At 45.4% G+C, this 15,989-nt stretch overlaps 1 protein-coding gene across 4 annotated transcripts in view; it reads right to left on the reverse strand.

The window, feature by feature from the left end:
- Positions 1-15,989, reverse strand: part of ARHGEF12 (Rho guanine nucleotide exchange factor 12) — a 92,589-nt gene that overhangs the window by 4,886 nt on the left and 71,714 nt on the right. For all 4 annotated transcript variants that reach the window (XM_060283106.1, XM_035140229.2, XM_035140228.2 and 1 more), the window contains 9 exons: positions 11,779-11,854; positions 11,254-11,421; positions 10,103-10,190; positions 5,230-5,319; positions 4,969-5,045; positions 4,336-4,566; positions 2,898-3,362; positions 1,924-2,234; positions 182-254 (listed from right to left, as the gene is read on the reverse strand). In XM_060283106.1, coding sequence (XP_060139089.1) covers positions 182-254; positions 1,924-2,234; positions 2,898-3,362; positions 4,336-4,566; positions 4,969-5,045; positions 5,230-5,319; positions 10,103-10,190; positions 11,254-11,421; positions 11,779-11,854 — 1,579 coding nt within the window. The remainder of the gene's footprint in view (positions 1-181; positions 255-1,923; positions 2,235-2,897; positions 3,363-4,335; positions 4,567-4,968; positions 5,046-5,229; positions 5,320-10,102; positions 10,191-11,253; positions 11,422-11,778; positions 11,855-15,989) is intronic.

Below are 15,989 nucleotides of genomic sequence, written 5' to 3' on the forward strand. Positions count from 1 at the left end.
TCCACTCAGAGAAAGGTGCACAATGTCAGCAAACCCAGAATGTTTTATAGCCAGCAACGTTTTCTGAAAATTCAGGAGCTGCAGGGAAAGTTCTAAAAACTTTTGCAAGAAAGATTAACAACGGTTTCCCCTTCTTATATATTTCTGTTTAGAAAGTGCCCAGGGAATGGGGAAGGCATACCTGAGTGCTCATCTGTGGGGGCTGTTCCAGCCAGCCTTTGTTGAAGAAGAGTAGCATAGTTCTCCTCCACTTCCTGGAAGATACAACCCATCACACATTTGATCTGTGGCTCACTTGCAGAAAGGCAATCAGATCAGACTCACTGAAACTGTGACTGGCCAAGTTCTGGAACAGACTCAGTCCTCCATCACTGCGAACTCCAGTGATGAGAGAAACTCTCCTATTCTTTCAAGCTATTACTTGTTTTCTCTCCAGATATGGGGAAAGTCTTGCAGGTTTGGCAGCAGCTGAAAACAGCAGCCCATCAAGGACAGAAGGGCAATGCCTCAGAAGCGAGCAACACAATTTTTACACCACTCATCCCAATTAAGCATCTCTTTGGCATTGGCCTGTCTGCCTTCTGTATATCTTCCTGAAGAAACACTCACACAATCATTACTGTGCTAGCAAAAGTCTGCACTTTCTAGCATCTTGAAGGTGAAAAGTCACTGAGCACATTTCCCAGATGGAGAAGAGACACAGGAGGACTCTCAAATCAAATCCCATGTTGCATTTTCACATCTCCACCTCACACTCCATGAAAATCCCTGTCTTATTCAGAAGGACCATATTTCTAGTAATCTGTGAGCAGAGTATCTCTGAGCCACAGTGCAAAGGACAAGGAAGGAAGTCTCACTTATAAATAAATGTGTACATCCTATGCCCATGGCATCACTCACAGGAGCAATCCTGTGCCTGGAAAAAATGAAACATATTAATTGCTCCACCTTATCGATCTGTGGTGCAGCAGGAAGCCAAGCCTATGTCTGATGAAGCAAAGGCTGAATTCCCTCATCACTGGACTCTATCTTGCAATGTTTTGTCTTTATTCAGGTTGGTGCCAGGATAAAAAATAGATTGTAGAGAATAAGTCCTTAAACTCTTATTTATTTCATAATATGTATATACCGCTTGATTATAAAAAAAAAATCTCAAAGCGATTTACAAAGAAAAATGTGCTTCATATTAGACTAGCACATGATGTACAATACCGTACTCTTTGGTTTCTTGGGACTGTTAAAAAGTTGCAAGAGCCATCCAGTTAGTTGTAAGGAACTGGCCTGCCTCTGACACCATTGCCCTAGCCCTGGTTCTGTCATGTAGCAACCAGCCCTTCGCTGCATTGTCTTCACATCTTTTCCCCTACTTTGATTCCTGTACTTTCATTTCACTGTGGCCAAATCCCCAGCTTGCCAACTTTAGATCTAAAGTGTCCCTGTCTCTCTTTCAGCCTCTAAGACACGGAGAAGTTCTCACCTGAAACTGTGGCTTTTGACACAATCGTTTCAGTAAATGGAAACTGATCTTAGCCTCTAGATTTTCTGCTCTACCCCCCGCCTCCTTGCTGCCTGAGCTTTTGAATGATCCCTCACAATACTGGATCCTAAAACCACTCTTTCCCTTCATTCACATTCCCCACATGAAGCTTCTCTTTCTCCAGGATTACCTTAAGGTTTTTATTTCTTTCCCTTTGAAAAACTCAACTGAACTGAATTCTCCTAGTCTTGGAACTTAGGGTACAAAACTCACCACCAATCTCAATTTGAAAAGCTACAGTGAAAATCAGTGAATAAAATAAAACATATACAAATCCTCAGCATGCCTTGTTCCCCAGGAAGCTTTTTCATTCCCAATTCCCCACTTTCTACACATGTTTTTAGAAAAAAGAAATGCAGCCAAATTTACACAAGAACACACTGTACCTTTAAGTGTTCAAGGTTGGCTTCTATCTTCTGGATGTAATGCATTATCAGGGCACAAGACTCCACAGAGAAGGGAGACCTTAGTGCATCTGAGCAGGATTCCTTAGCAGCTTCCCAGTGGGAGGCCATTAATTCCGCTGCAAATGCCAAGCTTCCTCCATCTGTCCGGGTGTCTTGCAGTGAAGGTGGTGGTTGGTGGGCAGAGTCCATTGTGCTGTTGCCTGCAGTGCACTGTAGAACCAACGAAGTTACCTCCTCATCTGTGGAACTCTCCTGTACTGTGCCATATCCGTCAAGGATCAAATAATTTCCTGTGAAGACAACATCTTAACACTAACACTTCCAGATAAGAGCAGCTCATCTAAGATGGCAGCAACAATACTGTATGTGCCTGCCCCTAACACCTGTGCATGGCATGCAAGTATGAAATTGGTGTAACCTTAGCAAAAATGTCAAGATGCATTCAGTATGTGACTGGACTCAAGCCTCTCTGGAGGTTCTTCTCCCTAATATCAGGTGCTTTGGGTTCAGCTGTGGTGAAACAGGAATTCGTAGTAAGAAAGCTACCCCTTCTCTCCTGTGGCTCCTGACATGAACCTGGATTGTGAATATAAACCCTCTGCAGAATTCTTCTGCTAAAGTCAGTATTTGCAGTCAAGAACATATCATTTCATGTTTTGTGAAGGTAGGTAGAGGTGCTCACACACCTGCCACCTTACAAATTTCTTCCATGGAACACTGCCCTTGAATGGTTAATGGTGTCCCCCCTCCCCCCCCAAAAAAAGAACTGATGTACTGGGAGGTGTCTTCCCATGGGATTTTTAGGTTATGCATTCTCACAACCAGTGAGATACAGTGGATGCGCACATCTTCCTTCACAATGATATGTGCCATCAGAACTGATGTTTTAAGAGCTCTGCCCAAATTATAGCAATATTTCATTTCAGCCTTACACATCTGTGGGATTTACTCACCTGAGATCCGCAACTGCACCTCTTCTTCTTCCTCCTTCCTTTCCGCCACTTCACCCTCTGATTGGTTCTCATCGCTGTGGGCTTCAGGAGCATCAAAAAAGTGCTCTCCACCATCCTCAGAACCTATCACTTCAGGCTCGGTGGTTGGGGTATCTGGGTTTGTGCTCAAGGGGTACATTAACTGACTGGTGTTTGACACAGTGTCCCCTGGTTGCATTAATTCGCTTGAAGTCCGATGACTGCGACAAGGTCCAAAATTATTTGTTCCCATGCCAGAGGGTGTCCTACTGGCCCCGGAAAGGGATGTCTTGTCATTGTCCGAGTACTGTAGTCCTCTCTGGACACAACTCTCCACTTGGGTCCTCTGACAAATTGTCCTATGCCTGGCAATACGCTGCCAGCCTTCAGGAGACTCCTTTTCAGACATGCCCAGCTGCTCCATTAGCAATTTCTTCAATAAGCCCACTGAAAGGGAACATAAAATCATCACAGATCTTGCAGGTCATCTCCTGTGACCAAAATTAACCTGTGCACATAAATGTTATGTTAAAGACTGATGCTCTTGAGAAGGCATGAACTCAGCAGCCAGCTCCTTTTCTCTTTTTAGAGAGGGTGAAAGATATAAGACATGTCAGGAGACAATAATCCAAAGACTGGCATGTTATCTGAATGCAGCCCTGTGCATCTCTATGTCAAGGCAACAGCTGTCAGCTCCTCCACAAATCTCATCCCATTTCCCAGCCTAGGTAGAGTGGTACTTTTCTGAGACACCTGGAGCACAGCAGGCATATCCCTTGCCTTTCATTTGTTCTCATGCTCTAGGCCTGGTTTAATCAGAAAGCACATTTTGGTGGTTGAGCCTCACCTTCCTGACACCTAAGACATAAGGCAAAATATTTTATCAACCCATCACTTCTCTGTGTGTATATCTTGACCAACTAGCTATCTAGGAAGTGGAAAAAATTACCTGGTGCTTTCAAAGAATACAAAGCTTTTTTAAATAGGGAGTGCTCTCCCTGCAGAATGCCCTCCCTTCAGATGTCAAGGAGATAAAGAATTACACAACTTTTAGAAGACATCTGAAGGCAGCCCAGGAGGCTTTTAATGTTTGATGTTTTCATTATGTTTTTAGAAATGCTGTAAGACAAACTGTATAAATTAATATAACTGTTATTATATTAATTATGATAAACATCACCAATTCACCAACCTAATGATGGTATTGAAGAACCATTTCATTTTAAAAGGTATTTTACAAAAACACACAACCAGCCGGCACCTAGCTCTTTTGGGTCATATTTGGCTCTCTCTCGCGTGATGCTTCTACCAAAAAGGGTAGGTAATGCTAATTTAGCTCAAGAGGCAATGGATAACAGTTGAGTACCATCAAATCCACCATTCACTTACTCTTGCGCCCCACACATCCTCAGCTACTTACAATTTCTTAGTGCATCCAATGCCCATCGCTCTTCTGAACTTTGGAACAAGTGCTCTGGACTTGTGTGGCTGTAGTGCTCAGGGGACTCTTTGATCAGCAATTCTGCTGCTGGTTTTCCTCCAAACTGCCTGTCAGCCTCCAGGAGCTCCTCCTCTTCCAGCTTCTCAGACATTGCTGCTGAAGGAGACTGAACCTTCGCCATCAGAGGAGACTCCAGTCCCAAATCTTTATCTAACAAACAAACCACCAAAATCAATGCGAATTCAAAACTGCTTTAAATGCCTTTAGTTAAATTCCTATCACTCTTAGCCTATAGGTTTAGGAAGGCTATAACAAAATGCAAAAATTGCTATTAAATATGCTGAATGTATGCATGCTTCTAGTCCTGGGGATGGGGACAAAAGACAGTAAAGTATAAACATATACAGTACATTTGGCTATTAAGAGACACAAACCTGGAAGGAATAAATGGACCATGGCTCAAAAGTGACTTTTGTGTCATGTGTGCATCTAACACTTGAAACACAATTCACAATAAAGAAAACCTTGGATTTGCCAGAAACCATTAACAGTATAAAGGTAACTAACTCACACCACAGTGGTGGGACGCAGTACCAAGCATGTAACTTTTACCTGGACTCTGCATGCTGCTATCAGGAGTAGCTTGTTCTTCCTTCAATTTCTGCTGGTCTTCCTCCTCATGATCTTCCCTGCAAGCCAAAGAGAGAAAACAAATCAACCACATAAAAGGTCGTATCACAACTTCTTTCCTTTTCCTTTTCCCTTCCCTTCCCTTCCCTTTTCTTTTCGAACCTGCCCAGTTATAATGTATGAAGTTTGAAAAGCAATACAAAAACCAGAGTGTGTGTGCCTTACTCGCATGGCCCAACTTACTCGCATGGCCCAGACGGCGGAAATGGAATTACGCTTCTACCTCTTCCAACTTTCACTGTTCCTGCCATCCGTGCTATGAGGTCCTGCCACCTGTAGATAAGTAAAAAAAGAACTAGTGTAAAACATGATGCCCAAGAAAAAGAAGTGTGCTGAGTTTTAGCAAAACTGCTAAATGGTTCTTCCTGCACTTCTTCCTCACCTCTTTCTAATACACAGGGACAAGAGGTTTACGTGCTGCTCACAACTCTTCCAACCTATCATTTCAGTTTGCCCCTGTCTCCCTAAATTTACCTTGCATACATTTCTTTCCGTATGGAGAGAAGAAAAACAGCTTAGAAACAAGAAGCCTTGTCTCTCCGATGGCCAAGTAGCTAAGATTGCACAGGGTCTCCGTCACAATCACACAAAGCCATGAAAGGAAAGTCTTTATTGCTGGAGCACATGCTGCTTTGCTGTACATGCACTCAGTCGTCAAAAAGGAAAAAGTGGCAACTGGATGAGTGCTAAAGGGAGCAGGGAGGGAAGCTGATGTGAGAAATCCCAGCAGCAGAGCACTGAAAAAGGGGGAAATGGTGACAAAGCATGACATGTAGCTATTCTGGTTTCCCTAAATGTTTAAGGTACACGCAATGACAAAAAATGCATAAAAACTAACTGATCCTGCCACATCTATCAATGGACATCCAGAAACCAAACACCAAAGCCCTAAGAAATGTACAAATGCAGCAATGGGAGAAAGAAAAAGAAAGAAAAAGAAGCAAAGTAAGAAGAAAGAGAAGTCAGGAAAGGCAACCCCTGGCAAATGAGAAATAAGTTGTTCTGTCCCACCTTCAGCATCCCATTTACATTTTTTTAAAAATATAATCTGCTAAGATGCTAACAACCACTGCTTCCATGCTGGCTAAAGAGAAGCTCCACAATGTACAGTCTGCTTGGAAAATGCAGACTACTTCCAGCAATGTATCATTTTACTGAGAAAAACTAGTCAGATTTTTTGGCAATTGATGAATAAAGAGTTTATACTGAACACCAGAAAACATTGCAACCTATTAAAAATATGTAGAGAATCACTGCAGAAACTATCCCCAAACATACGCCTCTAACTCCTGCACTTAGAGCTTAATAGCCTATTTGAGATTCCAAGTAGGTAAACAAAAACACACATACAAAACTTGTCAGGCTGCTGAGATCTTTAGGTACACAGAAGAAGTCATTTTAATTGCACATTGCTTGTAGGAAAGACAGACCTGAAGATTTCTCTTTCTGCAGCAAACTTTTTAAATTATAATTAATGCTCCTCACACCTTTTCAGAACATTTGCAGTGTGCACAGGAAGATGCTGCAGAGAGTGCCTTCTAAACTCTAAATCCTCTGTTACAGTCACCAAATATGTCTAGTGTGCAAGAGCAACTGCTAAATATGCCCTTCAGGATTAACTATTGAGTGGGAAGAAACGTTATCAATTAGGGAAAGAAATTCAAGGCACATCCCAAGACACTCAGCACAAAAGGCCCATTTGGGCCTCTTGCATGAATAATTTTAATCTCTGGCATAACCTGTATGACTTCTATAAGGAGAGATGGGGGAGTGCAACCCTGCTGGTCTCCTTGGCAGCTCAACAGCTTTTGATGCCACTGTTCATTGTATTCTTCTGGAGTGACTCAGGGACGCAGGAGTTGGAGGTAATTCATTATAGTGGTTCTACCACTCCTATATGCAGGGTCACTATGAGAAAGTGGTACAGTACTAGGAGTTTGTTGCTTGGCTCCCTGGCTTTTGGGCTGTGGGTCCATTCTGTCTCCTATGCTATTTGACATCTATATGAAACCACTGAAAGTTGTCATCTGGGGATTTGGAGCACAATGTGATTGGTATGCTGATGACACACAGCTCTAATCTCTCCATCCCATCTGAATCAAGAGAGGCTGTGCAGGTGTTGGACCAGGGTCTGAAGGCAGTGAATGGCTGGGTGGTGGCTTATAAACTGAGGCTGAATTCTGGTAAGATGGATGTGATATAGGTGGGTGGTTCCTGTGTCCGTGAATTAGGTGTACAACCTGTCCTGAGAGAAGATGCACCCCCCCTCAGAAGGAACAGCTTCATAGCCTTTCAGTACCCCTGGATTCCAACTTGTCATTTGTCACTTAATGGCCTTCTGTGGCTAGGAGAGCTTAGATGTATTTGCCAGCTGCAGTTTTGCCTAGATCTGGATAACCTGCCCTCTGTTGTCCATTCTCTGGTGCCTTCCCACTTCGACTACAGTAAAAAGCTGTGTGTGGGGCTGCCCTTGAAGACAGTCCAATGGCAGCAGCAAGTTTAGAATGTAGCTACTAGGCTGGTAAGTGGGTAGCCTGATGGACCATGTGTCACCAGTTCTGAAAGTTCTGCACTGGCTGCAAGTGAGCTACTGGGCCAAATTCAAGATGTTATTCATAGCATAAAAATCCCTAAATGGCTGGCGACCAATGTTAGAAACGGAGTTATGAAAGCTAGGAGCTAAATGGCACCTTAAACTTAGATTATGGCCACTGCAACAGAGTGTCTAGGCACACTTTTTTATAACAAGAATACAAAGCTGAAAATGAATGAGTTGCAGCTAAAATCTTATGTTCATTTTTTACATAGTCTAGTCCTCATCTGAAGACTGCAAAAAAGAAGAAAGCCATACTCCTCCTGCCCACCCACCCCAATATTCTTATGAGGGTCCCTTCTCCAGTCTTCAGAGAGTGGCTGGAAGTTGGGAGACTAAAAAAGGTCCTTATCTTCCAGCAGTGGCAGTTTTAATCTGAAATCTTAGGCACAGTACTGCACCCAGAGCACAGAAACTACTCGCATTAATGAAATTCCCTGTCACACAACGTGCCTAAAACAATGGGAGTTTCGAACACTGCAAAATACCTAAAATATTGGGGAAAGTACTAACCATCTTCTTGGACCAAATGATCAGCATGCGAGGCTTTGTTGGTGGGTTACTCAGTTGGCAGTGACCCCTGAGAGGAACTTTTTAGCAGCAGTTCTCCACTTGTGGAATGCCCTCCCTAGTGAGATGTGTCTGTTTCCTTCATTACTGACTTTCAAGAGAAAATTTAAAATATTCCTCTTTGCCCAAACATTTGGCAGCTGAAACACACTGTTCTTGGCACCCCTGAGGTCACTGGTTAAGAATGTTTTTAAATTGTGTTTTAAATTGTGTTTCGTACTTTACTGTCGCTGTACCACTTGTTTACAGTGAGATTCAACGAGCCCCCCCACCCCCCCGGCAATCTCTCAGTCCTTGTTTCACTCTGGGTGCTGTTGTACGGCCACCAACCCCGAACGGAAGGGTGGGATAAAAATCAAAGAAATAATAATAAAACAAGTAACATGGGAAAGAAAATTCTGAAATCAAAGCTGTGGCCTGTTGACATAACTGTTCAGCAATGTTAGTTCCCCCTCCGCCCTTGGGATTTGCTTCAAAGGTGTTAATTAGTGGCTGAAAGAGCAGTCCTCTGTGAAAACAGGATTTGAGCCTTGTAAATAACAGCCAAGCTATCATCTCTCATGCTACATAGAGGTGAGTTCAGAAACAGAAAGTATGAGAAAGTATTCAATTAGAGAAGCTGGCAGCAACCTCCCACTCACCCACCCCAACCACATTATAGGCTGCTTTGTATGGTACTGTTAGGCGGATGGAACATAACTGACATAGCATTCAATACATGGTGGTGATTTTAGTTACTTAAATTTGCTTCAGGAAATATATTTGATAATAACAGAGTTAGGCTTTTTAAATGCATATAAATATGCTCTTGGAAAATTGTACTGTAATATAATGGATTCTTCTGAGAAGATTACAGTAAAATAAGGGGAGAGTATATAATTCACTCAAAGCAAACAATGACCAGGGAATAACCAAAGACGAGGAGCAAAATGAATGAGATGCCCTCAAATTCCCCATGTCTTAAGGCAGTGTGTGTGTGTGTGTGTGTGTGTGTGTGTGTGTGTGTGTGTGTATTTAAGTCAGTATGGCATAGCCACTTATGGAATCTCTGACCTTCTAAACAAACTCTTAATTAAAACACCATGGAGGAGGAGGAAATGACAATTTTCTGCTATGCAAGACTTGAGGACTACTAAAACCAACAGCAAGAGGTTTGGATCACTGCCAACTCCCTGGAGCTGACAATTTTCCTAAGAGTCTTTCTTAGCTGTAGCAGTTTTAAAGAAAAGGTGGGGACATGCCAAGACTTCAAAATTTCTATAAGCAGCCTAGACCACTTTTGCCCAGAAAAAAGCTGTTCCTGTTAACCTTGCATAATTTACTGCAGGGCATAAAATGCAGCAGAAACAGCAAATTGGGCAGTTTCAGCGAGTCTTCTAGCTCAAAGAGTGTACCCTGCACCCTGCTTTTGAGTCAATGACAGAAATCCTAGAAGACCACAAAGCAAGAAGATGGCATTTATACTAGCTCATTTCTTTTAGGAAAAAAGAAACAGGTTGTCCAACATTATGTCTCACTGAAAGCAAGCATCATATCTCTCTATTTGAATCATTACTAAATGCTACCAGCTACAAGATCTTCATCCATCTAAGTTTGGAGGTGTTGCTGACTTAAGCTTACAACCAAGGCCAGCTCTACATATGGGTACGCTATGTAGGGTCCAATACTGTAGACCAGTTGAATCCCTCTAAGTATATGCCCCATGCTTCCTAGCTGGAGAGGAGTTTAGAGCATTAACCCAGAGGCTGTAAAGAGGGGGAAATCAGGAATTCTAAAAGCAACTATACTACTTTGAGTGGGAAGCTGCTTCATAGATCTGGAACACAAGATTTATCTCCCTCCTTAGAAAATGATAAGCACACTGCATTGGCGATGACTACCAAGCTCACTTACACAGTCTTTTCAGAAACCGTCTGTGCCACCAATTCATATATCTGGGCTCCATTCTCTGACATGGAGATGACAAAGAAGGCTTTGTTATCTGGGGGGAAATACAGAACAAGTTAAATTTGATGGCGTCTTGTCTTGTTTTGTTTTACCTAGAAATCAGGAGGCATTTTTACCTAGAAATCAGGGGAGGAGAACTCTTACAAAGAACTGCAAGAATACAGGATGGGATTTCATTTCTAGTGCTCAAAAATTGATGGTAGAGCAAGGTTACTGCTCCCCATATTGACTTCTTAAATTACCCAAAAAGAAATATTACTGGAGTGTCTGCTCTGTTCAAATCTGCAGGGTGGTTATACACTGAGTGCACACTGGTGTTTAATCCAGCTATGTTATTTCCAACAAAAACATTAAGACCATAGTGTTGGCTGGCCATACTTTCAGAAACAATACAAAGTCATTCCATTTGAACAGAGACTGTTCCTCCTAGTATGAACAAAACAGACACACTCAAACCAACTGATGAACAATAATAAGCACATATAAGTTGCAGTCGTGTACCCTAAATTAATGCAATTAACAAGTGAATCTAGGACCCACGGGTGTCAAGTTTCTAGAAAGTATGGTAAACTGGACAGTAAGTTGGACTTGCACCTGGAAGAATGAGCTTTAAGTCTGATATTTACCATGGACTCATTATGTGGCCTTGGAAAATAATAAAATGGGAATACCAGTGACCTACTCACATCATTACTCTGAGGACAGAAAACTAAAGGAGTGCTTTGGGAAGTAAATGTCAGAGCTACCTAAATGATACAACACTGTAGCTAACAGCAAAGCTGTTCCAAGCTTAGGCAGGCATACTCTGGCAAAGTTTCAAAAGCAGAATGAGATAACATTAGGCTCTTCCCAACAGACACAACCTTGCTTCAAGGCACTGATTGTGGGGAACACAGAGTGGGGGGGGGGGGTTCTCATACAACTTTCCTGCGTCATTCAGGCTTGATCCAGTTACAAGGATGTATAAGCAGACTGTAATCAGCTCCAGTTCAGTGTGGACTCATTTTTTCCACCTGAGCAATGGCTCTGTTAGACAAAACCATCTCCCTGAAACCATATTTCTTCTTCCACCATCTGGCCCTCGGAGCTGCACTAACCTGTGGCCACCTGGCGAACCAGCACCGTATTCAGTTTGATGACAGGGCTGAATATATGCTTGCACTCTGCAGCGGAAGCCAGGATCTTGCTGTGACATCTCAGCACCAGTCTATCATCTTGCTTCTGTAAAAGCACCAGAATATCCTCCAACAGCAGTGTGTAGAGATCTGCAGTGGGTTATAAGGGCAGTCAGGAATGGGTTACTGATCACTTTTTGTGGCACACAGAAGGCATTCTACGCAGAGACAATAATCAGCAGTGTGCTCTCTCCGCAAGGCATGCAAATAATTCACCTCGGAACTACAGAGCCATTGATTGAATCATCTTGCATTATCACTGCTGTGTCCTTGCATAATCTTAATGATCCTCCAGCCCATTCCAAAATGCCCAGAAATAGCTTAATCAGCTTCAAGAAACCTACAAGCATTATTGTTAGTAGCTAACTTGTGCAGATGCACCTCCTAATTTTCCCCTTCTGCTTAAAAATCTCACAAAAAACCAGGCAACATAATGTACAGGATTACCAATTGTCTTGTCCCGATTCACCTTCCAGGTCAGAGGCCCTTCATGGATCATCTTCTTCTTGGTTAAATCCAAATTCTGTCAACATAATACAGAGCAAAAAAGCAGCATTCACAGGAGGTTCACCAATACTGACTGGAGAATGCCATAGTAGAAATTTTTCAGACTATGACAGTTTGAACATTAATGGTGTGAAAACGGAAAGCAGTACTTAATTAAAAGGCTGGAGGGGCCAATTTCACCTTAAGTATAGCCCCAAGCAACTCTAAACCCTGGGGCACCTCAAAGACTATTCAAATAAATTGTAACAAGAGCCTTCATGAGCTAGAGTTCACTTTGCCAGATGCAGGAAGACTTGAATATTTTGATATCAGATAGTTAACGTTTAGAATTCCTATGCCTACCTATCAAATTTTAGTATAACGAATGGAGTGGAAAGGTTCCCTGTAGTCTGTACAAAGGCTCCATTCACCAAAAATGACAAACCATGACTTTCAGTTACAGAAGCAGTTGCAACCACTGGGCTTGCACATTTCCTCCTTCCCTTCCATTACATTACATAACATGAAGGGAGAGAATTAGAAGTGTTTGCTTCTAGCTTATGGAGAACCATAATTTGTTCTTTTGGCCATATACAGCAAAGTATGGTTCACCATAAACTAGAAGTATATGCAGCAAACTATGGTTCACCATAAACTAGAAGTATAAGTGTGAGGGGCAAGGGGTATCGCGAAGCCCCTCCCCTCCTGAGTTCCAGCTCAGCCCAGAGCACGACTGAGAGCAGGGAAAGCTCCAGCTCCAGTGGGGAAACAGGAAGTGGGATCCAAGGCTCTGGCAGGGTAGAAGAGCCAGCGTCCCAGGTGGGACAGGAAGGAGGAAAGAGAGGGGGCAGACCCATCCCCCCAACTCCGGAACTTCGCAGAAAGCGTCGGGGGAAGAGGACGGGGCTCCCCAAGTTGTTATGCTGGCGCAAGACGCGCCAAAAGCCATTCGGAGGTTCTGATGAAAGCTGAAAAGATGTGTCTCTGTAAATAGCTCTACCTTTAGCACTGTAAATACGCAGCACCAATAAAAAGATAAAAATGCAGAGCGGTGGAGAGTCGTTACTCTGAAGTAGTCCCATCCGACCACTGTGACAGCAACCTCCGAATCTTTTTTGGGCTACTTTGGAGTTGCCGGGATGAGCGCGCCAGAAGCGGAGACATGGCGGCAGATCGCGGAGAAAGCCCAGCAGGACCTGCAGGAACTGGCGTTGCAGGCACAGGGGGAATTAAAAGCGGCGAAGCAAGAAACGGAGAAAATTAAAGAGGACAGGCACAACCTCGCTGAACAGGTGAGAGCACTTCAGGAGAAAGAGCAGCAGTTAAGGGCGGTAGCCGTGGACCTCCAAAACAAGTTGGATGCAGAGAGAAACAAGGGAGGAGGGGGAGCCCAACTATAAGTGCTGCCAGGAAGGAGAGCAGGGACCCTAGTAAGCAAGTTCAATGGAGACCCGAGGGAATATCATGGCTTTGAGACTGAGATCGTGTATGCTCTTGAGCTGCACCATGATGAGTTCCCTGATGATGGGCACAGGGTAGCGTTTATTGTGGAACACCTTACCGGGGCAGCCAGGGAGTGGCTCAGACCGTTAATCGCGACAAAAAATCCTTGCATGAAGAATGTCAAACTATTTTTAGAGGCTTTAAAAACTATGTATGCGTCCGATAGCCATATGGACCAGACCAAAGAGGAACTGCATAATTTAAGACAAAGAACAATGACAGTTCACGAATATTGGTCAAGATTCACCATGCTGGTGCACAGACTGGGGTGGGAACTGCACTCGCCTCCGATGGAAGCGGCGTTCTACCTGGGGTTGAATGAGGATGTGAAAGATGAGCTCTCGAGAGGTCCAAAGCCCAGTAATATGGATCAGCTGAGCAAAGCGGCTCTGGCGGTGGGGGTGAGACAGGAATCCCGGTGGAACGACAAGCAAGCAACGCGCGCAAAGCGGGCTTGGTTCCCACGGTCGCAGGAGAAGCCACTCCCCCAACAGCCATCTCACGCCATGCCAGGGGCCAGCCAAGACCAGGAACCCATGCAAATTGATAGCGCGCGCGCGCAGGCTTTTCAAACCCCAGCGGCGCCAAGACGCAAGGAGGGAAGAGGCGGGAATTGCTTTCTCTGCAACTCCCCTCAGCATCTCGTCAGAGACTGCCCACATCGCAGGGAATGGCAAGGAAAGGCGGGAACGGTTATGCCCTCCCCCACTGACGCAGCACCACAGCAGGGAAACGAGACAGCCTGGCTGCAGGAGACAAGGGGCAGCAGCCAGGCGCAGTCAGCACACAACAGCCCCAACCCACCCGCCCGCACAGCGAGGAGGAGCGCCAGCCCACCCCCCCCAGAGCAGGGGTGGTTCTAGAAGTGACGCTAACGCTCCCTAATGGGTATCCCCTGACGGTCCTCGCGTTAATCGATTCGGGGGCGTCGGCCAACTTCTTTTCGAGAAACTTTGCAGAAGCGCACCAGATCCAACTTCTGCAGCTGGATTTTCCCCTGCACGTCTCCACCATTGACGGCAGGGAGTTGCTGGGAGGGGCCATCACCCACCAGACCCCCCCCATGAGAATGACGGTGGGGCGACACTCAGAGACACTGGCATTCAACGTCACCACCATCTCAGACCCCCCCATCGTCTTGGGCATGAGCTGGCTGGCGCGCCATGACCCCTCCATCAGTTGGCACCAGAGATGCATCACGTTTGGCTCAGACTATTGTCTGGAGCATTGCATGCAACACCAACCAGGGGAGGGGCCTCCAATAGCCACGGTGGCCACCATGCACGTCAAGGGGGGTGAGGCGATACCCAAGCAGTACTGGGACCTGCAGGAGGTCTTCAGTGAAGCGGAATCCGACCACCTGCCCCCGCACAGATCATTTGACTGCCAGATCAACCTGGTGCCGGGGGCCACGCTACCCCCAGCCAAGCTGTACTCCATGTCAGATCAGGAGCTGGAGGATCTGCGTGCGTTTATAGACAAGAACCTCAAGAGGGGGTTCATCAGAGAAAGCAAGGCAGCAGGGGGCAGCCCGGTCTTCTGGGTGGACAAGAAAGACACGCAACAGCGCCGTCTGGTGGTGGATTTCAGGCGCCTGAACAACATGACAGAACCGGTGGCTTTCCCGATGCCCAGAGTGGACGATCTGCTGACAGCGGCACGCAGGGGCAAGATCTTCACCAAGCTCGACCTGAGGGGGGCGTACAACTTGATCAGGATCCGGGAAGGCGATGAGTGGAAGACCACGATGTTCACGCCTCTCGGCTCTTTTGAATATCTGGTGATGCCCTTCGGTTTGCAAGGGGGCTCAGCATGCTTCCAGGCCTTCATGCACCACGTCCTGGGGTCCCTCCTCTTCAAGAAATGCCTGGTCTTCTTGGATGACATCCTTATTTACTCCAATGACCCAGAGCAGCATGTGAAGGATGTCAGAGAGGTGTTGCAGCGCCTGAAGGAGCACCACCTGTATGTGAAGCTGGAGAAGTGTAAGTTTCACACCAAAGAGGTGGACTTCCTGGGCTACAAACTGTCAGACAAGGGGCTAGCGATGGACAAGGACAAGGTGCAGGCCATCCTGGACTGGCACAGCCCCAGGACGCGCAAGGATGCCCAACGCCTACTAGGCTTCGCCAACTTCTACAGGAAGTTCATCAAGAACTTCTCTCGTGTTACGGCTCCCATCACGGACTGCCTGAGAGGCAAGCAGAAGTTCAGGTGGACACAGGAAGCGCAAGCAGCGTTCGAAAGCCTCAAGAGGGTGTTCGCTTCCGACCAGAACCTGTTCCACGTGGTGCAGGATGCGCCCCTACGCGTTGAGACCGATGCTTCAGACAGAGTTTTGGGAGCGATCCTGTTGCAACTGGATGCCAACAGAGAGTGGAGACCCTGTGCCTTTTTCTCCAGAAAGCTGACACAGCCAGAACGCAACTACACGGTGTTTGATAAGGTACTTCTCGCGATCCACGCTGCGTTTAAACACTGGAGACATTTCTTGGTGGGCGCCAAGCACCCCATTCAGGTGTGCACGGACCACAAGAACCTGGAGTTCTGGAGAACGGCCAGGGTGCTCAACCAGCGGCAGATACGGTGGGCAGAGTTCTTCTCGCACTTCAACTTCTCCATCCACTACATACCGGGGGAGCAGAACGTCAGGGCGGATGCCCTATCCC

This window comes from Zootoca vivipara, chromosome 15 (genome assembly GCF_963506605.1).
Source record: "Zootoca vivipara chromosome 15, rZooViv1.1, whole genome shotgun sequence".
In the NCBI taxonomy this organism is placed as follows: domain Eukaryota; kingdom Metazoa; phylum Chordata; class Lepidosauria; order Squamata; family Lacertidae; genus Zootoca; species Zootoca vivipara.